This window comes from Nannobrachium achirus (genome assembly GCF_963921795.1).
Source record: "Nannobrachium achirus genome assembly, chromosome: 4".
Classification (NCBI taxonomy): domain Eukaryota; kingdom Metazoa; phylum Chordata; class Actinopteri; order Myctophiformes; family Myctophidae; genus Nannobrachium; species Nannobrachium achirus.
Window position 1 is genome coordinate 47,399,533 of NC_137813.1, and position 26,902 is coordinate 47,426,434.

General features: G+C 41.7%; 3 protein-coding genes across 8 annotated transcripts; 1 reads left to right on the forward strand and 2 right to left on the reverse strand.

Annotated features, from left to right (window-relative positions):
- Window positions 1-1,585: 1,585 nt before the first annotated feature.
- Window positions 1,586-7,123, reverse strand: mrpl12 (mitochondrial ribosomal protein L12). Its single transcript, XM_080724293.1, has 5 exons — window positions 6,984-7,123; window positions 6,068-6,269; window positions 5,901-5,972; window positions 5,157-5,294; window positions 1,586-2,069 (listed from the first exon to the last, which is right to left on the reverse strand). The coding sequence occupies exons 1-5, from the start codon at window positions 7,040-7,042 to the stop codon at window positions 1,953-1,955; spliced, it is 588 nt and encodes a 195-aa protein (XP_080580419.1). The 5' UTR covers window positions 7,043-7,123; the 3' UTR covers window positions 1,586-1,952.
- An 886-nt stretch (window positions 7,124-8,009) lies between these two features.
- On the forward strand, window positions 8,010-10,032 carry LOC308283672 (methyltransferase-like 26 B; the record flags this gene model as incomplete). The annotated part of the gene is made up of 6 exons (XM_080724141.1): window positions 8,010-8,212; window positions 8,784-8,946; window positions 9,116-9,175; window positions 9,290-9,357; window positions 9,814-9,892; window positions 9,985-10,032. 6 exons carry the CDS (start codon window positions 8,010-8,012, stop codon window positions 10,030-10,032), a joined length of 621 nt encoding a protein of 206 aa, XP_080580267.1.
- Window positions 10,033-10,638: 606 nt separating this feature from the next.
- Window positions 10,639-24,470, reverse strand: hgs (hepatocyte growth factor-regulated tyrosine kinase substrate). 6 transcript variants are annotated; one of them, XM_080724996.1, is made up of 20 exons: window positions 24,321-24,470; window positions 22,288-22,372; window positions 22,054-22,129; window positions 21,718-21,810; window positions 20,773-20,890; window positions 19,858-19,910; window positions 19,235-19,303; window positions 18,960-19,084; window positions 18,245-18,347; window positions 17,715-17,813; window positions 17,528-17,623; window positions 17,332-17,370; window positions 17,033-17,242; window positions 15,693-15,906; window positions 14,575-14,747; window positions 14,330-14,470; window positions 13,571-13,748; window positions 13,287-13,417; window positions 12,988-13,170; window positions 10,639-12,199 (listed from the first exon to the last, which is right to left on the reverse strand). In XM_080724996.1, exons 1-20 carry the CDS (start codon window positions 24,355-24,357, stop codon window positions 12,065-12,067), a joined length of 2,358 nt encoding a protein of 785 aa, XP_080581122.1. In that variant the 5' UTR covers window positions 24,358-24,470; the 3' UTR covers window positions 10,639-12,064. The 6 variants fall into 6 exon arrangements, with proteins under 6 accessions (XP_080581122.1, XP_080581120.1, XP_080581123.1 ...); XM_080724994.1 differs by having other exon boundaries at window positions 18,245-18,374; XM_080724997.1 differs by having other exon boundaries at window positions 15,693-15,903; window positions 20,773-20,896.
- Between the last annotated feature and the right edge of the window lie 2,432 nt (window positions 24,471-26,902).

Below are 26,902 nucleotides of genomic sequence, written 5' to 3' on the forward strand. Positions count from 1 at the left end.
TAAAAATGTTGTGTTGCAACAGACCCTCCATCAAAAAGATAGTTCACATCAGATGTCAATGTGGAATACAACTAAGCAGCCTACATACCTTTTAGCAAATCATGCCACTCAGTGAGATTAGATTTGAAAATAAATTAGGTTAAGAGGCGCTGTGGTAATCTTTTCAACTATAGGGGAGGGTTGATTCTTTGTCTTTATGCAAAGTATGACCATAATTGCGCTTGAATGCTTAGCATCAGCCTGATCATTCAGTGTAAAATGTTCAAAATCTATTAATTCAACTCTTGCATTTACATTTCTACACATTAGTTAACAAACACTTGAGGATCTTACTATGTCGATGCGATCTGGGACTGAGTGTACCTGTATTATGGGCCAAAAAAAATTCAACCCCATAAGTGACTGGCGACTGTAATGTCTTTGTCTTTGCATAAAAGAAAACATACCTGTGGATTCAGATTTGTAGATTACATTTGTCAACACATTTTCATTTCTTGTTTTTGCTGACACCTAGTGGTTATCAGCATATGCACAGTGACTTGTCATTATCCGAAGATTGACAAAGGATGGCACATTTAAAGGGCCATTCCGGTGGTCCTCTATCTCTCCATCCGAAGCATACTGTACTGTAGTTTGTATGATTTCCGAGGATATCATTGGATTCCATTAATTTCAGTAGGGCATGAAAATCAACTAGCAGAAACCTTTCCTTTCCGTTCCTTTCCCAACTAAATTCAAAACCAAACCATACAATGATGCTTAGCTCAATTATTCAGATTGAATAACTGATTCAGAGCCATTTTAATAACTGGAACATTTCTAAAACAAACAAAAAATAAAGCTGTTAACAGGAAAGAAAATCAATTTCTTTCTCACAACATACAGTATAGCCAAAGCTGTGAACAGACTGACATGCACAGCAGATGGCAGTGTGGTCCTTTAAGTCAACACACTCAACATTAGATTTCTCAATAAACTTAGATTTCTAGTTTGCATCCAGGGCTGGACACTTAAATACTTGGTAGCAGTGTTGCAATGTAAATAGAGTAGCCAAAATAGAATTGTCGTGTTTTGTGTCCATAACACATGTAATCAATGGTAGAATAAAGGGTGTGCATGTGCAAACAAAGCATAGAACCAGCCTGCCTCTGTAGACATTTTAAGATGGGACAATGAATGTCAAGCTGAGTCTGATGAAGATCACACAGAAAGCATTTTGAATGTCAGTGCAGCAGCATTCAGTGACATAGTGCCAATGAGCAAACCGTCTCATTCTCCACGCTACATGCACCTACTTTTCCTACATACTAGTGCCTACTGTCAGCTCAGCTCACAAGGCACAGACTGACAGAGGGAACTAGCATACGTATATACAGCGAGAGGTGTTCGACTGGGAGCATGTGACAAAAACATTTGCAATACCGAGCCCTGATTTTATCATTAAATCAAGTTCTTTGTACCCAGATTAATCAACCGTACATGAACAACGTAAGAATACACGAAGGAAAATGAATCTTTACTTTAATCACATTATTAATGAACCTATCAGCCACAGAAAGACACAGCTCTGTCTTCTTGTGTACTCCTTGTTTATAGGCAGATGTTCATGACAAGCCTCATGGCAAGTTACATTATACATAGAGACAATGACCACTGACTTACTTGGCAAACCAGGGCCAGCATTTCTGTAGCTCACAGGCTACATACAGTATGAGACAAACAGGATTCAACAGATCGAGTTGACACATGGACGAGCAGAGAGCGGGCGGTCACTGTGCTCAGGCTAGCAGCCTGCAAAGTTCAGTCTGAGTTCTTTACCGCCCCACCACCCAACGTCAAAAAGGCATTTGCTTCATCCCCAGGTTCCTTTCTTCTTCAACGTATAAAAAAAAAAGACAAACAGAAATAAGGAATAACAGCCAAACGGTGGAGGGACAGGCGGATGTGCAGGTCTACTCCAGCACCACGGTGCCACCTGCTGCCTCCAGGGCCGCTTTTAGTTTCTCTGCCTCCTCTTTGGAAACATTGGCCCGGATCTCCTGCGGAAGAGCCTCTACCAGCTTCTTAGCCTGAGTGAAGAGAGACAGAACAAAACAGAAAACAGTGAGGCCAAAGGCGACAAATCCCTTAACCACTTGAAACACAGCATTCATATTCTGGAGGGGAACGTTAGAGAGATTTGGTGTAGAGCAGGGGTCTTCCAACGTTTTCAGGCCAAGGACCCCTTAGCTGAGAGAGTGATAAAGCAGGGACCCCCACTACATATTGTATAAAATTGTGGCGGAGATTAAAAATGTTCATAGATTTCTTAGACAGAGTAGACTTGACAGCACTATCAGCAGAGTTTGACAGCACTATCATCATCATCATCAGTGTAGGTTGTTGGTCTAATGCAGGGGTCCTCAAATACAAATCTTGAAGGTCCACAAATATTTTTTTGAAACCGGTCTGGGTCCGGGGAAAAAAATAAAATAATAAACAAAAAAAGTACCAACCAGGGGTTGACACTATGGTCTCAGAGGCACTTGCCCGTCTGGCAAGTACAGGTCATGTTCTACTTGCCCTCAGGTCATGGCCACTTGCCCTCATAATCTTACATTAGGGATACCTTTCTTATATTATTTTACATTTGCTAATGTTAGTTTTTTTTAGTAGTTTGTTGATGCAGTAATGGTCTTTTTCCGTTTCTTTCTTTATTAAAAGGGTCTTTAAATTATAACTTCACTGTCATCTGGCCTGGCCTGGCCTGGGGACTCTGAGTCCTCCAAAATCATTTGGGGACCTCACTTCACTTGACTAAAGAACAACAACAACCCATTGAAAGGAAAACAGTAGTAAATCAATGTGGAGCAGAGATATTTTGCACTAGTGTTAGTTGCTCTGGTTTCTTTTAACAAACTGGGATAATCTTCGAATAATTTATGCTTGTGTCGCAACGTGAATATCGATCTGAAAACAAGTTGTTGCGCGTCGGTGACGATTGACGAAACGGCTCGTGGCTCACTCCTGTGCTGTACCGAGTACTGCGTGCAGCTCGCCATGCAGAAAGAGAGGCGGCCGTCACGGGCCGTGGCGTGTCGCGACAAACTCTCCTGAGAGAAGATTACAATCCTGCAAACGTATTCACGTTGATGTTGATGTGCGTGAATGAAACCCACTGATTTATAACTAGTTGCACTGTTGCAGGCTGCAGCTAGAGCTATAGCTGCTAGCTGCCTGCTCTGAAAGCTTCCACGCACGGTCTGTGGTAACAGCCTGTCAGCGCGTCGTTGTTATAGAGATGACAACCCATAATATATGTAGCCCGGCATCAGCCAATCAGCGCGTTGTTGTCTCTCTCTCTCACACACGCACACACACAGTCTCAGAGCGCATACAATGAAGTGAACGAGAAGTGGAAACATAGATATTTTCCGATTTTTTAATTTTTTTACTATAATTCGTCCTGGGTCCGGTCGGCGGTGCCTCGCGGTCCGGACATGGACCGCGGTCCGCCTATTGAGGACCCCTGGTCTAATGTGTATTTTTAGACGTTTAACCACTTGAACCATCAATAATTAGTCTGACTGCTCTTGTTTGCCTCTACACCAAACCTCTTTGCCAAGAATAGCAGATCTACAAGCTCACAACGCCTCGTGTTATGAGCTTGTGGATCGGCTATTCGTGTAGATTGGATATTCTTGGCTAATGTTCCACACATAATAGGGATACTAGGGTTCAAGTGGTAGTGTAGAAAAAAAAAAGTTCTTAACAAACAAAGATATGGAGGACCCCCTGTAGTAACTCTGAGGACCCCATAGGGGTCCCGGACCCCCTGTTGAAGACCCCTGGTGTAGATTCAAGTTCTGAGCCAACTAGGTTTAGTAAGTCCAGAGGGTTTAAGTGGTTAAAGGAATAAATTGTCAGTCCACTCCCTTTCATAGACAAACAGTAGAAACCGGAGTAAACTAAAGCCTGATGATTTATCCTAAAAGATTCGCTGGCAGTTCGACGAATAAGTTGAGATTTCTGGTACCTCACATCCATTCTTTATGGTTACATTGAAGGTCAATTGGGGCTAAAATTGTTTTGCAGCCATGGTGATCTTCTGACCAAAGTCTAAGCAAACATATCACTTTAGAGTGAGCATTATTGTACGTACAATCGTACATGGTAGCCTTCAAAGGATTCTGGTGGGGCACTGGGCATGTACTGTAAATGCACCACCAAAATGATCACAAAATCACCCAGAGCATGTCATCAAAACCAGCATGCTTGTTCAGAAACACCACCCATCTATAATTAAAGTATTTCATTTTTCAGCTGCCTAGTTGAAGTTTTTATATTAGTTTTGGTGCAATTTTTTCTGAGACTTTTCACTGAGCAGAGAAAAAGATACAGCGCATTCTTCTGTGTCTCATTGAAGGGATGACTATGAATTGCATATGATTTCACACTGTGCACACTTTGACAGTTTCCACAGAGAAACATTGCATATGGCATATGTGGACATTCCTTTTACTGAAGTGGTTCTTAAAGAAATGAATCATAAGAACCGATTTGACAAATTATTAATTTTGATTATTGGATGGCAAGTCAGGCGATATATTTGTTATAGACGGGTTTCTTGTTTACAAACATTGAGACTAAATGCACAGGTTACTGTATCATGTAATCAATTCCTACCAATCCCCAAACCTGTTGTTTTGGGGAGCGCTGGTTTCATTGGCTAATTTTGGTACGGGACCTGCGCACGCATCTAGTTCTTGTCAGTGTAACGTGGACCAGAAACCCGTCCATATCGTCTTTCAGACTTTCAATCAAAGCAAATACATCTGTGCAAGCGACCTCATTCTGTATGTGATTGTGTAAAATTACATGCACCGTGCAATCTGCAGCAGTAATAGAAAAAGTTCAATTCCGCCCTCTGAGACAGACCCTTATATCAATAATATATATATTAGTATCAATTCATGATGTTTTAAAGGGGTTTAAGTAATATATGTTTGTTGAAACATGTGTTGAATAACTAAATTACAATAACAGCTTAGTGTTAGTTCAGGAAAAGGTAAATTTCAGGTCGGCCGGGGATACCAATTTTATCCAATCAGGAGGGAGAACTCATACAGGATAAACAAGTGGAAATGGAAGTGAACATACTGAAATAGAAACCCTACCTGCACTAGATTCAAGCCTTGGATGCAGTTCTTCACTTCTTTTATGAGTTTGACTTTCTCAGCTGCTTTCAGTTCTGTCAATTTCACTGTAAAAACGGTCTTCTCTTTCTTGGCTGGGATGTCCTCCTCTTCTGTGGCCTGGGAATACACAAGATGCAGTGGATTACACATTTTATTTGGATTTGCTTCTGCATTGAGTGGATGAATTACTACACTAGATTCTAGAACCAACACCTGAAATACTGACACATGAAATACATTACTGACCACATGAGAGCAGTCATTTAGCTGTTAAATCTACTTCAGCCACGAAATGTAAATCCATCCTAAAGACTGATTTATACTTCGTCATATTAGTGCAATGTGTCGCTCGCCAAATATAGCTTATCTTTAAGCTCAGATAAGCGATTTCCGGTAAGTAACACACACACCAGTTTAATGGAGTATAAATTAAGTATAATGAAGCTAACCGGTCGCCCTTATTTTTTCCGCAGACCGCTCACCCTTTAGGAATAAGGTTAGGTTTAGGCCGAGTTTTACTGAGGTTACGTTTAGGAATAATGTTAGGTTTCAGGCAAAGTTAACTGAGTTTATGTTTAAGAACAAATGGTGTTGACCGTTCCGAGGTCGCAGGATTTGACCCGGGGTGAGCGTGTTTTGGGGGCGAGCATTTCTAATGAATGGTTTAAAGTATGTAATGAAGTACTCCATTACTCCATAATGTAATGATCTTTCAACTCTCACCTGAGCTGCAACAGCTCCTGCAGGCATAGCTCCCATCGGCATCATTCCAACATCTTGGATATTAAGGGTTTTCTGTGTCAAAGTAGTATGTCAGAATTATCTCTGGTGCAAGTTTATTATCACCATACTTAACAAGGTTTCAGATTGTGTCCAGATATGTCACATACCTTCAGTAGCTCATTGAGGTCTGACACCTCTAATAATGTGAGGTTGGCTATGTCATTGACCAACTGTTGAATTTTGGGCGGATACTGTTTGGGTGCCCCATCTAGTGGAGGGGTGGCGATGGCAGCATCACAATAAATGGCTGGACTGGTCTTGAGTAGCCTAAACGCACACAGTGCTGGCGTTTGCCTCTGAAGGTCTTGCCTGTGGAATGGAAACCAAATGAATGATTACATACATGAATTGATCCAAGGATTTGTCATAGATTAGATAGGTCCTCCATTATGAGTCTTGAGTCCAGCATTTTACATCACTGGAACAAAATGCATAGCTTTTCTTGAATACGTTTGGTTTGTACCAGTGTGCTCAAGAACTGTTCAGTTCATGCAGAACTGAAGCCCTTGGTGAAGCCAGCAATAACAATAATGCAACAAACATTAAGTCAAATGAGCATGACCTTGGCTATAGCACATCTTCTTGCAAGGGGGAGCTTGCAAAAAAAAAGTCATTTAAATCAGGTAAAAGATAACTGCAGTTCTCGCTTAGGTAGTTTTTCCTATCATGATAACGATATGTGCATCAACCTTGTGATAAAGGTCCACTTTACAGTTAGCAAAGCATCGCTAATGACAGCTAGCCATCACCAGCTAACTATCAACCGGGATCTTACAGAACAGTCTGCTGGGTCAACGCACATATCTCTAGTCTCTACCTATGTTAGCTGAGACTATAGTGTTTATTCTACAGTCAAATGAGCCGGCGGTCTTCTGTCCTTGAACATCACAGCCTGTCTGAGCAGCAATGACTGGGGTCTTTTCATAAATATGTGGTCTCTTTACGCAACAAGACCCCGTACAACCATACTGCTTCTCCGGCGCTGGCTGACGTTGACACCCGCTTGTCTTAACGTGTACATACCGGTGTAGATTGGCTGAGATCCGCAGCGCGGTCCGTAAACAGCGTCTGGTGCAATACATCCTATATTTTATATTACCCCCCAAAACCACTCTAATCCCGCTGGACTGTCTTCAGATGCTTCTCTCCTCAGTCAAAAGCACATGGCGTCCTCCGCTCTATTGCTGACCTACCCACAATGCAGTGCATTACGCAAACCAGGCTGGAACGTTCAACTGCCCTCAACTTTATTTATAACAGGACAAGGACAACAGTGTGGGTATTCTCACTGTAGGTCAGTCAGTGTTTCTCAAACCTTCACATTTCAAGGTCTCCCCAGAGTCTGACAGTGTACAAATGGAACCAAATGGACCATAACGGGTCCATTTGGTTCCATTTGCACGCTGTCAGAGTTACAGACTTGTATGGGTCATTTAATCCCCCAAAAGGAAGTTCCTTTGGAACCCACATAGTCCCACCCTGGAATCCACTTTGAGCACCACTGTTCTAGGTAATGAGTATATTAATTTGAGTAGGCCTACTTTTGCTGTTTTGATGTATTCATTTATTTGTGGTTTATGAAAGTATTTACATACAAATATTGTGGCACAAAATGTTGGTCCTCGGCAGGGTTTAACATTTCCCACCAAAACACCAATTGTGTGTGTGTGTGTGTGTGTGTGTGTGTGTGTGTGTTTTCCAGCTCCGAGTCCAGTCCAGGGGGATGTTAGTGGAACCTGTACCAGTGCAGTTTGGGGTTGAGTGGCGCGACATGGGGAATCAATCCTCTTAAACTGGTAGCCTAATCTCTGGACCCATCTGCTTCTATGATCATCTCCTGCCTCAGCCTCCACTAATAAGTCATTTCCTCGGCTTGTGGCTGATACAGCAGAGTAAGTGTCTTATTCCTTATTCTCTGAAAGAGAAATAGAAACACATCTATTCAACTTTTCCACTTCATTTATTTCTTCTTTGTGCGTTTCTTTTGTCGTGGCGGTGATACAGGACTGACAGTATCTAGTTGCCTTCTCCTCTCCTCTCATCCAGACCATGCTGCTGTCTCCTCTAGCGGAGAGGAACTGGGAGGATGTGTGCTCGGTGCTGGAGGAAGTCCTGGAGAGTCAGTCTCACAGGGAGCTCTTTGCCCTGGAACTGGGTTCTGGGACAGGCCAGCATGTCATACACTTTGCACAGAAGATTCCCTTTCCTATCAAATGGCAACCGTCAGATATCAAAGAGGAATGTCATGAGAGGTGCGTGCTATACATGGTGAATTGAATAAATGGGACCACAATGGAAACAAGTCCCCAGGACCTTTTTGCGTTATCCTTTTAGCCCAAATGTATTGACTGTACCTCGTGCTATTTGCATTTCTGTCTAATAAAGTGTTCAATTTATCAAAACAATGTAAATCTTCTCTGTTCATATTAAACGTTTTCTGCTTGGCTACCAGCACCAATATGCTCTTCTCACATCTTCAATGTGTGCAGTACTGACTGTCTGACCATACCACTAATGGCTACATTAACTTTTCACAGATACAGTCCACTATTTGATAGTAAAGCAGCAAGCACCATTCATTGATAGAATATAGATAACTGCTACTGTCACCTCCTGTTTTGTATTATTACCACCTATGTGTACATAATAACATTTATACATTTAATTAATCCGTTTTTGAGACCCTACTGTGTAAATATTTTCTTTATTGTCATTACTCGCTATTGACTAATGGAAATTCTTTGTACGTGGAAAGATAGTGTTTACAAAGGATACTTTTTATAATGTATTAATATGAAAAATCATGTTGCTTGTTCTTAACAGTATCAAGGCCTACATTGCAGTAACCAAAGCAAAGACTGTGTTGCAGCCTGTTCACCTGGACGCAAGTGAACCATGGGAGAAATGGGCGGGCCTGGCCCGTAACTCCTGTGACATCATTATCGCCATCAATTTGCTGCAGTATAGCTCCTTTAAAACAGCAGAGGTACATACAGAGGCATCTTAAAACACAGCTACATTGCTTGAGTAATTAATACTCACACACATGAAAAGCTATATTGTAAAATGTGTTGTAAATCCACCTCAATGGCTATGTCAAAGTCCAACATATTGTAAATAATTAGCCTATGTTGTATATTAATCTCATTCCCTAGGGTGTATTCAGTGGAGCTGGTCAGATCCTCAGAGAAAATGGCCTTTTGATGCTATATGGGGCATGTATCTAATAATTTCAAGTTTATTGATGCACATGCAGTGCAATCACATAATGAGGAAAATACAACAAGTCATACAAATTGATGCCACTAACCTTCCAATACACTTCCCAGGCATATGCCATTAATGGCACCATTACACCAAGCTCTAATGAAGATCTGGATGCAGAGCTACGAAAGATGTGAGTGTTGCATGCAGAGGCAGAATTAGACGTGATCGCTTAGTTTCTGCTGTTTGTGTTGTGAGTAGGCCTGTCACAATTGTTTTGTCATAATCGTCATAATCGTTTTCATGTTGAACATTTTTCATATATACATTTTCAAAAATAGTGGAAATAGCAGATCTACAAGCTCACAACACGCCTTGTAGATCGGCTATTTCCAATATCAATGTTATTTTTTAAGTATGAAGTTGTCAAATATGTCATTAATTTCTTGGTGTACCGGACTGGTATTTAGGTTATGTGTCATATTTGCCATGTGCAACTTCAAAGCCTGAAAGCCAAGAATAAATGTCAATGTCAATGAAAAAAACACTATTAAATCGTTAATCGCAATCGATAGTGACAATTAATCATGTAAAATGTCCTAATCGTGACAGCCCTAATGTGAGTAGAATCTACGTTTCACCCCCACAGGAATGCAGGGTGGGGCCTCCCTGACATCGATGTGCTGAGACAACTAGCCAATGGGAATGGGATGCGTATGGAAAGGATGGTGAGTTGCTCAACAGTTTGCACATTTGCTCCTAACATAGTTGACACAATATGGCTCATCGATTTAACTTCAGATATTTAAATGTTTTCCAGATTGAGATGGAAGAATACAACAAGTGCCTCATCTTTAGGAAATTCTAAAAAGAGATGGCGATTGGGAAACCTCATACTGTAGTACTGCACTAATCAAGCAAACTGAACTGATGTAATGTCTTGCCAAGCACTGCAGTGCACACAGCAAGATCCTGAGTGTAAATGGACTCCAAGGGGTCCATTTGTACACTCCTGAGTTAAATACTCAAGATTTTACAGTATGTAAACAAATCGATTGTTATTGACTTCACGTGAGATGTAAAATGTCTTTCCCTTTACTAATAAATGTCATTTTGGCCTTTTCATTTACAACACTAGGCTAATGTGTTAGTTCAGACATGCAGAAAAGGCTGCACTCACCTTACCAGGTCGAAACATTGGTATCCCTTCAATAAATCCTGCATCGTGGCTATGAGTGTGCAGCCTTTTCTTCACTTCTATACTTATTTACCAAGGTCAACAGCACATGAATACTGGTTTGTGCCCTTCGCCTGTTTGTTAGTTCAAAGTCATGTCATATTTTCAATTTGTGCAAATGTTATATGAAAACATTGTATTCATGAGAATAAAAAGTAAATAAAATACTAAGATAATAGTGTATGCCTCTAATTACATATTATATACCACAAGAAAACAAACAGGATGAAGCACGTGGACAATAAGAACAAGATATTTATTAAATATAATCTTAAAATTACTTTGAAGTCAGACAGATCAGTATGATGGAAGAAATAACTTCACAGATGGCATTTAAGGGTTACAGAAGTCACTGACTGGAGTTTATGTTACATTACACATGCAACAAATCGTGTCCATCTCCGCCACACGTGATTTTCATATCGTTTAAGAGACCCCAATGCACTTGAGAAAACAGGAAGCCCCCACCTGTGTTTTACACTGCAGATAACCTCATCCATGAAACACAATCAACAGCTGTGTTAACCAATGACAAGTGGACAGGACACCTGCTGGTGAATTTGCACTTGATTAATTGGCAATGGACCTAACACTAACAATCAGATAGAAAATAGCCGATCTACAGTACAAGCTAGGTCGGCCATTGTGACACAGCCGTACGACAGTGCTTCAAGTTAGGTGGTACTAGCCATTGATAAAAGGGATGCAGGGTGCCATAAGAGATGGGAGAGTAGTGGATCATTACTTTAGTATCTACAGTGTTGCTAGTTTTTCTTTTACTTGCAGAATCTATTGCCTCATTGATCATAGTTAGTGAAGATTAGAGTACCAGGCCACTTTTTGTAACAACCCTTCCGTTGCGTTATGCATCCAACAGATGGAGCTGTGCTAAAGGGAATGTCAATGTCAATGAATGATCCATATATAAGGCGCACTTGACTATAAGGCGCACTGTAGTTTTTTGAGAAAATTAAAGGCTTTTAAGTGCGCCTTATAGTCCGGAAAATACGGTACCCATACTGGCCTCTTAAACGGCACACACACTTGTCATACCATTGCCGCTACAAGTCACAACGCTCACTCCCATTTCAGAAAAGAATGACAATTTCAAAACATGCAAATTTTCTTTAGAAAAATATGAGACAGGATGGTTAATGTCTTGTCTTTTTTTACATTTTTAACATATTTGCGTACTCATATGTTTTATAACTCTATAATACCACTGACAATTTTTTGAGCTTCTGCAATTTGTTTAATACGGAAATACTACATACATATTGGAGGGACCAAGATTGAAAGGGGGAACAATTTGGGAGCGTCTGGGCTCCCCTTACCTCCCCACCATCTCAACCCACATTCCTGTCCTGTGGTGGAGTGTGTGTGTGTGTGTGTGTGTGTGTGTGTGTGTGTGTGTGTGTGTGTGTGTGTGTGTGTGTGTGACCAGGCCAGAAGAACAGTTCTGTAACATCATTACAATATTTTCACATTGCCACAACATCACAGCGAGGTGGATCATCCATGTGTGTGCTTCCAGAGGGGAGGGAAGGGGGTTCCAGGAGAAAGGAGGGGAGAGACCAGAGAAAGAGAAAGATATGGACAAGCTACAGGTGTAGTGTGTGTTGCAGCCTGCAGGTCGGTCGAGGCTAGAGTACTTGAGCGGAGGTCAGTCAAAGGAGATGAGCTGTGCCTCTGCACTGCCTGGGATGGCCTGGGGTGGTTGCTGTTGCTGTTGGTGTTGGTGTTGCTGCTGCTGCTGTGGCTGCTGCTGCTGCTGCGGTGGGCCACCAGGGGGCGCCATCTGACACACACAGAAACGCACAGGTTAAGAATCAAGGTTCAAATTTTGTATTCATTACCTCTGTCGTGCGAGTACGCGAGAGTAACATCTTTGGTTTAGGTTCCTCAACATTGTAGCATCAATAACAAACAAGATCATTAAAAAATAATTATAAAGTAGTATATAAATGGCTTGTACAGGAATGAGCAGACTTTGACACACACAAACGTGTGTGCGTACGTACGCGTGTGGAGTCCCATTATGTGATTGTGTGGCTGCTTCTATGTGCGTGTGTGTGTGTATGTAGTAGTAGGCAGAAAGACAAGGTAAGGGGATGGAGTCAGTCCTACACTTGTCAACCCACTCAGTACAATTAAAGAATTTGACATCAAGTTCCAGTTCGCAACTTAGTGTTACAAAGGTGTGAGACCACTCATCTTTTTGGTATTACATACCGTCTAACGTGCATGGGGAATGTTGTTTGTTCACCATTGGTGAAACCCTTGCTCAACATTTGCGTCTATGTGAACCACAGCCTTAAATGTGAACGCACAATAGCTTTGAGTGGTTCAAGAGTGAATTCTATTGAGAGTCCCTGATATTATAATGCAGACATTGAGGGTATAAACGCAGTGCATGGTGCTGGTTCTCTCTCACAGAAGCTCTTCCTATGATCATTACAAGTCAGACCATTCCCAAATAACTTACCTAAAATAAGAGTTACAAACCCAGGTTTAAAAAAAAAAAAAAAGTGCTCAGTTTCCCTATTTCAAATGGCGACTCGAGGCAGAAGGGAACGGTAGACTCACCTGCTGGTACATGGGCTGCTGGCCTGGCATGTAGGGCTGCTGCGGGGGCATGTTGGGGTCCTGTCCTGGCAAGGCTGACATCATGTTCTGCATGCTGTACGGCTGGTAGCCCATGTAGCCCATGCCATTAACGGGGGCTGCTTGGGACATGGGGGGCATACTCTGGGCTTGGGAAACCGCATTCTAAAGACGGAGAACACAGGCGAACAGGAATCAATCAACAGCCGCCCCCAGTTTATCAGAAGTACTGTAAGAGGTGAGAGTGTGAGACAATGGGCTGCGTGGCTCGCGGGTCATACCTGATAGCCTTGTGTTGGGGTGGGCTGGTAGTTGGAGTAGGCAGGACTGGTGGTGGGTGGAGGGGCCTGGCCCGGAGGAGCAGGCTGCCCATTGGTGCCCGCAGGCTGGTACATGTAGCCCATGTTGGGATCTGAAGGAGGAGGAGATATATCTCCCATAAGCATCCCAAATGCATGATGCTGTTTCACTCTATGTAACGCAGTAGTATTATCGATTGCATTTTATTACAAGTGTTCATAAGATTTTCAAACATGTGTGAACAGACTGTTGTTGAGCTCCTGACCTGTAGGAGGCATGGCCTGGTACTGCGGTGGGGCATTCTGCCCAGGCTGGCCCATGTAGACGTTGTGCATGGGGGAGCCCTCCACAGAGCCAGCGGGACTGAAGGTGCCAGGGTAACTTGGTGGGGCACCGGGCTGGTACACCACCCCACCCGCGACATTGGGAGGTAAGGACTGCATCTGCGCCGTGGAACAAATGTACAGCTAATGAATAATCCAGAATTCTAACAGTACGGAGGACAGGGTTGTTTCGTCAGTCTGTGCAAGATTCTAAATGAAGAAAGAACTTAAGGTTTAAGATATGATGAAAATACTATTTGGTATGGAGACTCATGTCAAAGTTACACCAAGCACTAAGCCAGTGGTTGTCATACCTTTTGTGCCCAAGGCAAACCAAAGGGCAAGTCATAATCTCAAGGCTACCCCTGTATTTATCATGCAAAATATCCTCTATAAACATGTTATCACAATGCTAAATAAAAAGTTGAACCACTAGTGCCCAATTTCATACTTTCAAGCTCTCCGATCTCCAAGCTGTGAGCACGTGAGACAATTGACTATAATGACCACAATAGGCACCAGGCTGAACATTATTTAAAATATATTTTTGAGGATATAGAATTTGCCTCTGCATTGGGAATAAATTACTGATATAGCAAATCATCAAAAGATCATTCATAAACTATATACAGGAGTAGATGATTTTTTGTCAGTACACGCCATGAAGCAAAACGTCATTATGATGACACTCATGTGTCTACCTGAGCGTAGGGCAGAGAGAAGGTGGGCATCTGGGCTCTCATCTGGATGGTGTGTTTCTGCTGTTCCAGGCGCATCTGCCTCTCCTTCTCCTGTTCCTGCAGACGCTGAATAGCCAGCTGTCTTTGCATCTCCAGGTACTCCTGAAATACAAAAAAATAAAAAAACACGCTCTCGTTGTCAAGGCACACATCACATTAGGTGCGGTGCAGAGATTGAAGTTGTGGAGGCGTCGTTGTGGCTGTACCTGCTTCTTTTGCCTCATGACGTCTAGCTTCTGCGCCAGCTGGATCTGCCTCTGTCTCTCGGCCTCCTCTGCCGCGCGGCGAACCTTCTCTCGGTGTTCGTCCCGAAGGGCGTTGAGGGCGGCCCGCGCGTCACGCACCTGAGCCAGCTTGTCCTGCAAGCCCTCGTAGTACACTGCACCCATGATGAGGAGACACAGGGGTGTGATTATAGGTTCTACCATTAAGACCCGAGGCCGATTCTACAAATGCCTTATAAATACATTTTCAAACACATTTCAAGATTTTTCCAAAATATAAAAAAATAGCAGATGTACAAGCTTGATATTTGGGCCTATAATGTCATGCCCAAAATAGGGGTGAGGGTGCAGCCACACCATACTCTGCCTATACAGGTGGATTCTGCCAATGCTTTTCAATGGGAACAGAGCCGTTTGTTGCTATTCAATGATTTTCGCAAAATAATCCCATTGAAAGGCTTTGGCAGAATCTGGCCAAATAGTTTGGTATGACTGCACCCTCAAAGTGGTTAACTGTTAAGCCCTTTGCACACAGACGCGTTTTTCTCGCACGGAAAAAACGGACAATTCAATTTTTTTAAAGAAAACAATGATTCTCTATGACCTCATGCACACCAGCTCCGAATTTGCCATGCGGCAGGTGGCTGCGGCTGTGCGTTTTTTCCCCCGATCGAACCCAGTTTGTGCGTTTTGTCGCATGCGGTAAAAACTCAATGACTCCTTTTGACTCCTCTTCGGATCCGCAGTGAGGATTCCGCACAGCCTTGCACACCAAATCCAATGCGTTTTAATCATGCAGCAAACGGAAAGAAACGCAATGGTCCTGTGTGCAAAGCCCTTTACTCTGAGCTGTGTCAAACAAGGCGTTTCCAGTGCAGAGTATGTTTTCAATGGTTTTCAATGGGAGCAGCAATGAGTGTCTACAAGGCATGTTGATTGTTCACATCTGGTCAAAATATTCTCAACTCTGGGCATTTGGAAGTGTTTGTTCTTTTAGGCATTGCTTTTTCAGCTGGGGAAAAAAAATACTTTGGTGCACACACAGCCTTTCAGAACTCGTAACCCTATAAAAAATAGAAGAATAAAAAGCTGGCACTCACGTCTCTTCTCGTCCAACTGGTTGAGGATGTCCAGCAGCTGCGGGTGCATGTTGTTGATGGACTGGAAGAGAGACAGCACGGCGCTGTCGTTGGTGATGCTGCGTCCGCGCATGTGGTTGCTCTTCATGCGGTTGAGGAAGGTGCTGACGGCGTTCTGCAGGGCCTTCAGGAACTGCTCGTGGTTCTCCTCCGACTCCCCGTTCTGGTACTGCTGCTGGAAGGGTGGAGATCGGGGGAAGAAGCGTCATTTGTAGCATTCGATTGAGCGTAAGACCTGAGCCTAGTTCTAAAACATGTCTTCTAAATCCTAACAGTTTTCTGAAAAACGTGTTTCTATAGAGGTGTTCAGAAGTAAAGGCTGCACACTTTATAGCCACGATGCAGGATTTATTAAAGGAATACCAACGCTTCGACCTAGTAAAGTCTACTTCAGGGAAGGCTATAGAGGCGTTTAAAACCTTTTCATGTCAAGGACGCTCAAAATTATATACTGCTCAAAGAAATGAAGGGAACAAAATGTTCCCTTAATTTATTTGAACTAGCCCTTACCCGTTCAAAGATATGAGCTCCAAAATGATGTGCAGTGTGTGGGTTATGGGATGTGCACTGTGCACACAGTATATGAGGGATGGAAAGTAACTTTAACTGGTGCTTGCATGATGTAGGAGCATCAATGTAAGAAACCCGTTTCGTTTAATGGCTACAGAGATACTGTCCCCCCCCCCCACCCGCCCGCCCGCCCACACACACACACACACACACACACACACACACACAGAGCTGGTTAAACATGTTGCCTCATGCTAGATGCAGAATAGATGTGCCTCATGCTAGATGCAGAATAGATAGTAGATACACCATAAAAATGCTAATATACAGCATATGATTTGTGAAAGTGACAAACGGGCTTCACAGTTATGTCAGGTGTGTTCATATGCTAATGGTGATGCGATTTCAGATCAATTGCTCCAGCCACTGAGGAGAAACGCTGTTTCAGACAGACAGACAGACAGACAGACAGACAGACAGACACTCACTCACTCACTCACTCAACATTTTGTTCCCTTCATTCAGACCACCGTCTCAAAATATTTTGTTCCAGGGACCCCGAGAAGGAAAGATTTGCTTTAAAAATAAATAAATACATGTATTCAAAGATTTGCAAACATTTTCAAGATTTTTCTAAAATAGCAGATCTACTAGCTTGAAGTGACATGCTGTGAGCTTGTATGTCTGCTATGTTTGAATAGCCAACACTAAACGCTTTCCCGTTTGTAATCGGTTACAATGCCTAAAATCTAGACAGTTTTGACGCACTTCGCATAAAAGATTCAAAATACCTCTACTATGTTGGCGGGCTGAACGGCGACGGCGATGTGAGTCTCCACTGGCTGTGCCTGTGGCTGTGGCTGTGGCTGGCTGACTGCTGCTGGCGGCGGCGGTGGCAGGGGCTCGGCTAACGGCACAGGAGCCGGGGCAGACGGGGTGGGACTCTTGCGAGCCTCTTCTTGTTTCTTCTCCCAGTACGTTCTGTTCAGGTAGCGAGCCAGCTGGAATGTGATCAGAAGCTTATATCAATATCAGTGGGTTATTATAGGTTTGGGTCTTGTGGTTAATGAATACACTGAAGCGCTCGTACCTCTGGGTCCACGTCTTCAGCTGACGGAGCCGAGGAGTTCTGGAGAGAACATAACAGTGTTTAATGACAAAAGAAAAGACACAGTCTACCACAGATCTAATAGTGTAAACACAAAAGAGGCTAATTTACACATGACGGAAAAGTGTCAACGCAACTCTTTTGGCGGTAGAAAATACAGAATCTTAAGAAATCTTACAATAGGAGAGGAATAGAGGGTGCTGACTGGCGGGGCCGAGGATGTTACAGGGGTCGGCTCGGCTTTAGGATACACCGAGTAGTTGTTCTTCTGCCTCTGTAAAAACAAATGCACCCACGGGTCAGCTTCTTGACGCACAGTTAACATGGTTGTTGTGGTTGTAGTTTTTTTTCCCTGAGAAACCCACCATCCTCTCCTTCTCCTCGGCCTCGCTTTGGGACAGAGCGATGGCCAGCTGGAGCTCCTCCTCCTCCTGAAGCGCTGCTTCGTCTCTCTTCGGGGGCATCTGTTGAAACACGGGGGGGAGAAGGTGAGACCCGAGAGTAACAGCGAGTGGAAAAGCCCTCAAGGACTAGCAGAGTCACAAAACATTACCATGAATGGGTTTTGGCAGGGATGGGTGAATTATGTATACAGTAGAAAATACACGAAAAACACACCAATCCAAATTGTACAGTATACCAAAAACTAATTTTGGTACATCTCAAGAAGATTCTGACAACATGAGGACCCTCAACAACTCACAATTGTCTAACATCAAATGGGAGACACTCAGGAAGTTATTTAACACACCGAGCTGCATCCAAGTAAGCCTCAACCTCAAGATCGCTCGAATTGAGCCACAGATTACGATCATTTTCTTTTAGACGAGGCAAAATGTTTTAACTCTTAACGCCTCATAAAGGCTCGGCAGTAAGTTTCTACAGCTCCACTTACTGTTTCTGAGACCTCTACCTGAGACTGCTGAGAGAGCGGGCTAGTCAGGTACTCCGGGGGCAGCTCGGCAGGGCTCGAAGGCGGGGCTTTGCCCTCTGCTTTCCTAAGCGGGGGAGAGAGGGAGGGGTGGCTGGTGAGGAAAGGGGATCAGGGGGGACAAACAACTCTGTGAATCAGCAGCGGGTCAAACGCTGTTTGAAACATCAACCACAACAAGCCAAAAAGCGACGCCCCTTTACAAAGTATAATACGCCATGTACTTCATTATACAATAAAAGCTCAAATAGCTGATCTACATTGCATGGGACGATCCCATCATGATTGTGTCGCAAGCTTGTAGATATGGTGTTTTAGCTAAATCTGAATAATGACATAAGGTGTTGACAGAAGGTGTTCTAAAGCTTTAACGAAACAACAGATGCAATTATAAGACCGTATAAGACAATTATAAGACAGTAATAAATACCTATACTATAAGTGATCATGCATATTAGAGTACAGCATGAAATCAAAGCAACTGTAGGTTCTAAATTACACCACTTGAAGCAGTCAGCATGACTACATTTCCTAATATAAAGCTGAACCAATGGAGAAACTAATATTTCATTTCAGGGAACAGCTGCATCCAACATGTTGCATGCAGCCCACTTAACACCCATAGAATGGAATCCTAGCTATTTCCACAAGTTCCACCCTCGGTTCTAAAGCCACTCACTTGTTTAGAAGCTCATAGCAGGGCTCACACACACGCACTTCCTTCTCGATGCCAAACTTTGGAATGGTGGAGTATTTAGAGGAGCACTTCCCACAGAAGATCTGACCGCAAGCACGGCAGTGGTGCTGGCAAGGCAAGGGACAGGAAACTAGGTCAAAATCACGTCAACAACATGTGCCAACGTTAAACAATTACTCCATACAATACTGTCTGTTACTCAATAAAGGCAACCATAAACTGTCTCCCCCGGGTGGCCTGGTTCCGGGTTGGCCTACCTTTCTTGTCATAACACCAAACTGGACTCTGCACCGGTGGCACTCTTCAGCATCAACCCAGTCTGGGGCCTGGACAGGACACAGAGCGCAGTACATACATTTATGAAATGTCACCAAATTAATACACCGGGGGGGGGGGGGGGGGGGGGGGCAGTGGGACTGAGTTAGTAGGGCCCAAGGTGGAGGGGCCTTAATTTTTTTATACTTTACCTATTGAAAAATAGCAGATATACAAGCTCACTTGACTTTTTGAAAAGTCGTGAAAATGTGTGCAAATCTTTGAAAAGATTATGTATTTTTTAAGCAAACATTTGTAACTCAAATTTTGCTTCTGCTTCTCAATATTTTGAGATGGGGGATTTTGAGTTTGGACTTTCACGATTTTTCAAAAATAGCAGATCTACAAGCTCGCAGCGCGGCACTCGCTGTGAGCTTGTATATCTGCTATTTTTCAAGAGTCAAAGCACAAAATAACGCATAAATGGGTTAAACCCCCTCCCCCTATGAAGAACATTCATGGGGGGCCTGCAGTGAATCCTTGTACCCAGGGCTCAGATTGATTCGACACCCCTAAATGCAGTCAAACCACAAGCAGGAAATATGAGAAAATATTATTAACTCACCCTCTCAGCTGCAAACATAGCATCACTCTCCTTAAACTCAGGAAAAACGTGACCTGTGTAAAAAGGAAAGATATTTTCTTTAGTAGAGTGTATGCCATTATTACATGTATTTCAATGTAGTTATAGGTATAACAGTGCATAATGATATAGAGGGGTATGATGTACACGTTTTTAATACATGGCATTTATTGAAGGGGCGGCATAGCTCAGGGGTAGAGAAACTGGTATTAGAGCACGAAGGGTATAAATCCCGAAGGGTTCCCAGTTCGAATCCGGGCTCCCCCTGAGTTAATGTCGAAGGGTCCTTGGGCAAGACTCTGAACCCCTAATTGCCTCCGTTGAGTAGGTTGGTGCCTTGCATGGCTTCCTCCGCCACCGGTGTATGAATGTGCGTGTGAATGGGTGAATGTAATGACAATCTCTGTAAAGCGCTTTGGATTAAAAGCGCTATATAAATGCACCATTTACCATTTTTATTTACCATTGAAGTTTATTATACATTTCAGTAAAAGCTGTGGATTCAAAAGGTTTGGTCACAAAAAGTAATGTTGCAACACTATGGCAACATTTATTTTTGTGAACAAACTTTGTTGCTAGAAATTTCTCTGAGTCTCTGACTTGAATATTCCATGTCTCGACTTCCATAATTGATGCGAATATTGCTGAAATTCCCAAGATGGACTAGTGCAAGTATATTACTATCATATCTAACACTCTAGAGAACTAAAGATGAAAAAATGATTGCATCCATTATATGATATCACTCACTTTAAGAACACCATAGGGGCTTCAGTGTGGCCTAGCTAGAATTTTGCTTTCAACATTTTGACAATTTTTGGGGGCCCACATTTGTCACCGTCAAAGTAAAATTAACATTGAGGATTTTGTAGTGTGGTGGTAAAGAGTGCCACCTACCCTCCACTTTCATGATCTGGTAAGTGTCTTGGACCACTTTGTACTTGGGCTCGTTGCGGAAGGCGTGAGCCCAGGCCTGGATGAGGTAAAGGATCTTATTCTTGACGTTGGGTTCAGTCTGCTTCTGTGAAAAAATGAACACAGCTCAATCTTTTGTAATACAAAAAGCTTCCTATTTCTGGTTATCTATAGTAGTACAGAGATAAACCTAAAATACAATATACCTCTTTGTTTAAATCTCTTAACAACTAACAAGCATATCACATTTCAGAGTGAGGTGTTAGAATCCCTGTCTTGCTCTACTCTACTCTTTCCCACAGGGAAGTCCCTTGCTTTGGTCTGACCGAAAACAACATGTGACCAGGCGGTGACATCACCAGGAAGTAAAGCCAGCATCAGCTGTGTGAGCCTGTATCACATGATGAAGTCAGCGGCCAATCAAATATTGCTAACTCATACCATAATGCAGACAGCTCTGGGTGCAGAAGTAAGTGATTGTGGAGCCAAGTGGTGGGTGGCTTAAGTGAAATGCCTTAGTTATAATAAAAGTTCACACTAATCACCAATACAAATACAAACACAGTTAAATACATTTGCATATATGTAGATGCAAAAGATACAAACAATGCCCTAAAATTAATTGCTTTTAGATTATTATTATTTTTCTGGGAATTGGATTGCTTTCAGCAGGCTGGTAATAGTAATGTAAGTATGGTTCATGCTATTTCAAGTTAACAGTGAAAGTATAGACTGGTGGTTTAAACAAATGTAAAAGCTAATGCAAATGTGTGGGTGGGTCTATGTAAGAACTGGACTACTCACTGTCCAAAGTAGTCTAGTGGTATATTTGTTACCAGTAAACATTGGGTTGAGTGATGTGATTTTGATTTGAAGGGATTACGTCCAAAGTGGAATGAGAGAACCTATTAACGGGACAAAGGTCACCTTGAGCAGATCCTTTAGTTCCTCCATGGTCACTTTACTGGCCACCTCATCGTGGACGGTCTGACCACAGTTCTTTACCACCGACTCTAGGACCTGGCGGATTACAACATTAAAACATTAGCAAATCGATCACGAGATGATACAGAATGCAGCCTCAGCGATAAGACTATTGGTCCAACAAGGCTGTTTTCAGAAGAGAAATAAAATGATATAGCGCTATAAACTGATAATGAGGTACAGGTATCCAGTTACTAAAAGTATCGGCTGTCTTTATTCTTTTCCAAAGCACATCATGCAAAATGAATCACTTCAAAACCCACTATGCACCCCACCTACCTCTAGCGCATAGAGGGCAACATGTGGATTTTTGTCATTCAGTTTCTTCTTGATGGCACCGATTGCATATTTAGCTCTGCAGGTGAAATGAGAAAAAGCACAGTCAGCTAAAGAGAGAGGTGATGAGACATTATTCAAAAATGATTTGTCAATAAACTCAACAGAACTTTTCACCTTCCCTTTATCGTGTCTGCATCATGGCTAGGGAAGTGAAACAATAACATTATCACTCACTGTGTGTCTCCTTGCCGAATTAGATCACAGATCTGCAGGATGGACTCCCAGTCTGTCTCCAGCAGAAGTTGACTGGTGGCCTTATCTGCAGTAGTATAGCAAAAACACCAAGGGGTCACACAACTAAAGTCTGCAAAATGTCAAATAAATGCTATATATGACTGGCATCTATGCATCCAGGGAGGCATAACAGTACCACCCTTCTTTTTTCTTTAGCAAAGGCTGTCGGGATTGGGACTCAAACCTACAGGCTACATTAGAGCCTATATATACACAACATATCTCTTTGTAAAGAACATACAGAAACCCTCTATCTTGTGATGTTATTATAAAGTGTGACCATCTTTTGTTGTTAAATGATTTAATCCAGGTATAGTATTACATTAATAGATAGCCAATGTCTAACACCAATGTAAAGCCGAGTTTCTCAAGCCTCTGTCAACTGAAATCATATGTTTGTCCTAACATTACAGAACCCACCTCCTCAACAACCATGTGTTTTTCCTGCAGCTGAGTTGGACCTGAACAAGGTGTAGAAAAGCTTTTGCTTTAGGAGTGACTAGCAAACCTAATGCTTTTAACAGCGGCCCAGGATTGATGGTTGTCATTTTATTGTTATTGCCTTGGATTTCACTATGGACAATACGATACTTAACAACAATACTGTTTTTAATACTGTTGCAATGTAGCTGAAGGCAGCAGCCAATTTATGCATTCGTCCAATTTTATTTCCTACACTGTGACTGTAAATGATGTGCTGTCTTTTTTTTTAATGCAATGTTGCATGATGTCAGTTCTTCTACAGTAAACTTAGTATTCTATTCAGTTCCTGTACCTCTAATAGTACAATGAGCCTATAAGGTGGCATACCAAATTCTGTTTTCAAGATTATGATGTAGGCTTATTTACACTTATGATTGCTACTAATACAGATGTTAATTATCTGTGTTCTTTACAAAGAGAGATGTGCGTCTGTATTCATAAGTATTTAGTAATAAGAAATATTATGTATTTGTAAATAATTTACTAGTTTGACAGCAGGCCAAGTATTGTTGACCAGCAATGTGCTGGACAGTGACACATCAGCAAGCCACGTGAACACTGTAGTTATTAGCATTAACTGATGCAATTGTCCGATTATCAACAATATTCAAAAAACCACCAAAGCGTCGTTGAGCTCAAAGTTGAAAGGAGACGCTAATGGCATTAGTAATTAATCAGGTTAAACATTAGTTACTTGCTGAGCCTTTTCATTAGCTATTTGTTACACAAACTAAAACTGACAAAAGCACCAACAGAAGCTAGTTGTAAACCTTAATACTCTTTGTTACATGCTCAGCTAAATTACAGCGTTGCTAGACGGATTCAGTTTATCATGACTCTGGACATCTCCATCTGCTTGATATGAGCTGGCTCAACCATGTATATGTACCGTATGTTACAATGTAAAATGATGTTATATCAATATAGACTAGTTAGCCTTGGATCAAGGACTATCACAGCTGTATTGTATTTATTTATATAAAATGAAAACCAAATATGGTTTCATATTACGCTCTCAACTCAAGAGTTAAATTATTGTTAAATACCTGCATTACTTAATTTACAAGAAGTTTACACAATTAAAGAATGTAGAAGAATTGTTATTTCGATCAGTGTTTTGCCTGTTATCTCTCCCCTAACACATCAACACAGCCTGGAATTGTGGACTACAATCTTATCCAAAGACAACCAAATATTCTAAGTCTTGTGTTGAGACTGGCTAAACTCATCAAACGGTGGATCCGTGGCTCAAATATCGAATAAACAACGGGCCTTGATATGAAAAAGGGTTGAAAACCACTGAACTTGGGCCTCCAATCCTTGACAATAGCTGTGTTGCTAAGCCAGTAGCAGCCGCTATGTCTTGGCCTCTAGGAGCCCCAGCCCAGCGCACTGCTGTCATAACAATACAGAGAAAACATCGCACTTTTTAGCCGTTAACGGCTAAACTAAATAAGATGCAATATATTGTCCATGGTTATATATCTCACCCAGCAGTCGATCGAACGTGCCACCGCCTTTCCCCATGATATGATCCAGGTGTCGGACAAATCACACGGCGGAGGGACTTTAGTCAGCGAAACGAGACTGTTGTTTTTCACCGTAATGTACGATAGATTAGCTTGATAGCCGTTAGCCACCTTAGGCACCACAGCTGTAAAGTTTCCCACTTCCTGTTTCCGGTGGAGTTTTAGCCAATCAGTGTTTACTGGATTTGTGCTGGGAACTTTGCTCCCTCTTGCGTTCGACGAATGAACTGATTATACCTGACTGAAATATCCATATTGATTGATTGATTGAAGGCTTTATTAGAAGTTTGCATAGGAAAATGTACAGATTCATGACGGTACAGTTCACTGGTACAAGGTCTACTAAAAGGAGATCCATGAAAAGACTAAGCTTATTTCAACAGGAAACCATTAAAGTATCTCATATAACATTGAATGACAGACAAATAGAACACAGTACTATGCAGTAGATATGTAAAGAAAAAAAATATATATATATATATATATATCTGCAGATATATCTGCAGATAAAAACTTTACTTGTATGAATTTTGAGGTTTTAGGATATATTACTTTTAATCCCCATACAATATTGATGAAATTAAAACACAGGACCACAATGTAAACAATCCCCTAGGGCTTTTTGTGTTATGTGTTATTTTTGTGTTATTACTCTTAGTACAAAAGAACAAGCCATTGTGCTTTCTTTGGTATAAATCTTAATAGTAGACAATGTATCTGAACTGTACTGTCCTGTGCTTTTCCTATGCGAACAGCTGACAAAGTATTTAATCAATTGACCAATCAATCAATCAATCAATCAATCAATCAATCAATCAGTTGAAGGTTTTTAGTAAATGTGTAATCTACTAATCTTGTCACTGCAACTCAAAAAGCACACAACCCAATTTCCCTTATAGGCCTATACCTCTATTTGCGTATATTCCCAAGAGGAAAGGTTTAGTTTTGGTAGAAGAAAATGAATTAAATTAACCACTCTGGCATGTTCCTCAAGTTATAACAAATGTATGAAATTCTAAGTATCAAAGCAATTCATGAGGAAACCCTTAGATAAGGCTGCTATATAGTTGTGTAATGTCGACTCATGTGTTACCAATGAAATTACTATCAATTAAGGCTCTGTTTATACTGCATAACTTCTTCTACTGCCTTCTATTGTGTCTTTACAGTGAGCCAACATAAGCATCCTGACCAGTTTGACCTGAATGGGAAGAGCCTAAATTATTAGTGGCATTAGTAACACCTGTGTGTGAAGGAAGCAACATACTGTATGGGTACCAAAGGGTCTATTGTCTGCCTGACATGCAATGCCACAGACTGCCAGTCTGAAGGAGTTGGAAAAGGTCTCGAGACTCTCTTGTAGTCTGTTTAGTGAAGAGCACCTTGTGAGGTAAAAAAATATATATTTTATTTAAGCATACAAAAACATGCTGACATGGTATGATATGTATCCTGGATCGACTCAAATCACTCAATAATACTGGTATAAATGTGGTACAGAGTAGCACACTAACTCCATTGGAAGCTCCAGCAAGATGTTGCTCTGCTTGTTTATTGCCTATAGTGCAGTTTTCATGCTCTGTCTACGGTCTAAACACAAGGACACAAACTGCCTTGCTGCCTTATACAGCATTACTTTATTTCCAACATTGGTATAGGCCTGCTTAGGTCATACGTGAGTCACTACCTGGTACTTGGAACACTAGTGTCCATTGTCCCCGTGGTGTTGTAATGCTCTGTACAGTGACAGTGTGGTGCTCTGCCCTCAGCCGTTACAAAAGGACGGTGGAAGAAAATGAATGGGATGCTGCCAAGTATGTTGTCATCATCATGGGCTAACTTACAGTTTATTAATCTACAGTAAATACAGTAACATTTCTGATTTTCTTGTACAACATCATGGACCATCCAGACCCCTCAGGTCATCTGGTAATTAAAGGCCTGCTTTCTGTCTCTATAACCAAAAACAAACGTGTGTAAGCAGTATTTAGTTTTTATGCATTATGCAGCACAAATCTGGAACAAACTCCCAGAAAACTGCTGGTCTGCTGTCACGCTTATTTATTTTAAAACACAACTAAAGACCTGTCTGTTTGCCGCCACCTTTGATTGAGTCATTTTAATTTTTTCTGTTTTCTTTTCTCTTCTGCCCTGTAACTGTATCTATAACTGTTTACATATTTTGTTTTATGCATCCTAATGTCATTTTATAATTTGGAAAATTGTTTCCTTTGCTTGATGTTCTGTGTTAAGCACATTGAATGGCTTTGTTGAAATGTTCTATACAAATACAACTGCCTTGCCTTGCCTATGTGCGACCAGAAAAATACAAACCACTGAATAATAATGAAATCCAATAACCAATATTGCTGATGATATGTGTTAATAATGTCATCATAATCAAGAGAAAAAAGTTCCATGTGGTTAATATTAATTTGCTGGAATAGTTTAAATATCAAATCAAATCAAACTTTATTTATAAAGCGCATTTAAAAACGACAGTGTCGACCAAAGTGCTGTACAGTATGTAAAGTACTGTATAC

Excerpts from the sequence above, each read along its gene's own strand:
- mrpl12 (XM_080724293.1), bottom strand. The coding sequence starts at position 7,042 with ATGTATTGCACCAGACGCTGTTTACGGACCGCGCTGCGGATCTCAGCC. Across the intron at positions 6,270-6,983 it reads ATCTCAGCCAATCTACACCG|GCAAGACCTTCAGAGGCAAA; the intron begins GTATGTACACGT and ends TCCATTCCACAG. Across the intron at positions 5,295-5,900 it reads CAGGAGCTGTTGCAGCTCAG|GCCACAGAAGAGGAGGACAT; the intron begins GTGAGAGTTGAA and ends GTGTATTCCCAG.
- hgs (XM_080724992.1), bottom strand. The coding sequence starts at position 24,357 with ATGGGGAAAGGCGGTGGCACGTTCGATCGACTGCTGG. Across the intron at positions 13,749-14,329 it reads TCTCTCTGCCCTACGCTCAG|ATGCAGTCCTTACCTCCCAA; the intron begins GTAGACACATGA and ends TCCACGGCGCAG. Across the intron at positions 13,418-13,570 it reads CCAGGCCATGCCTCCTACAG|ATCCCAACATGGGCTACATG; the intron begins GTCAGGAGCTCA and ends CTCCTCCTTCAG.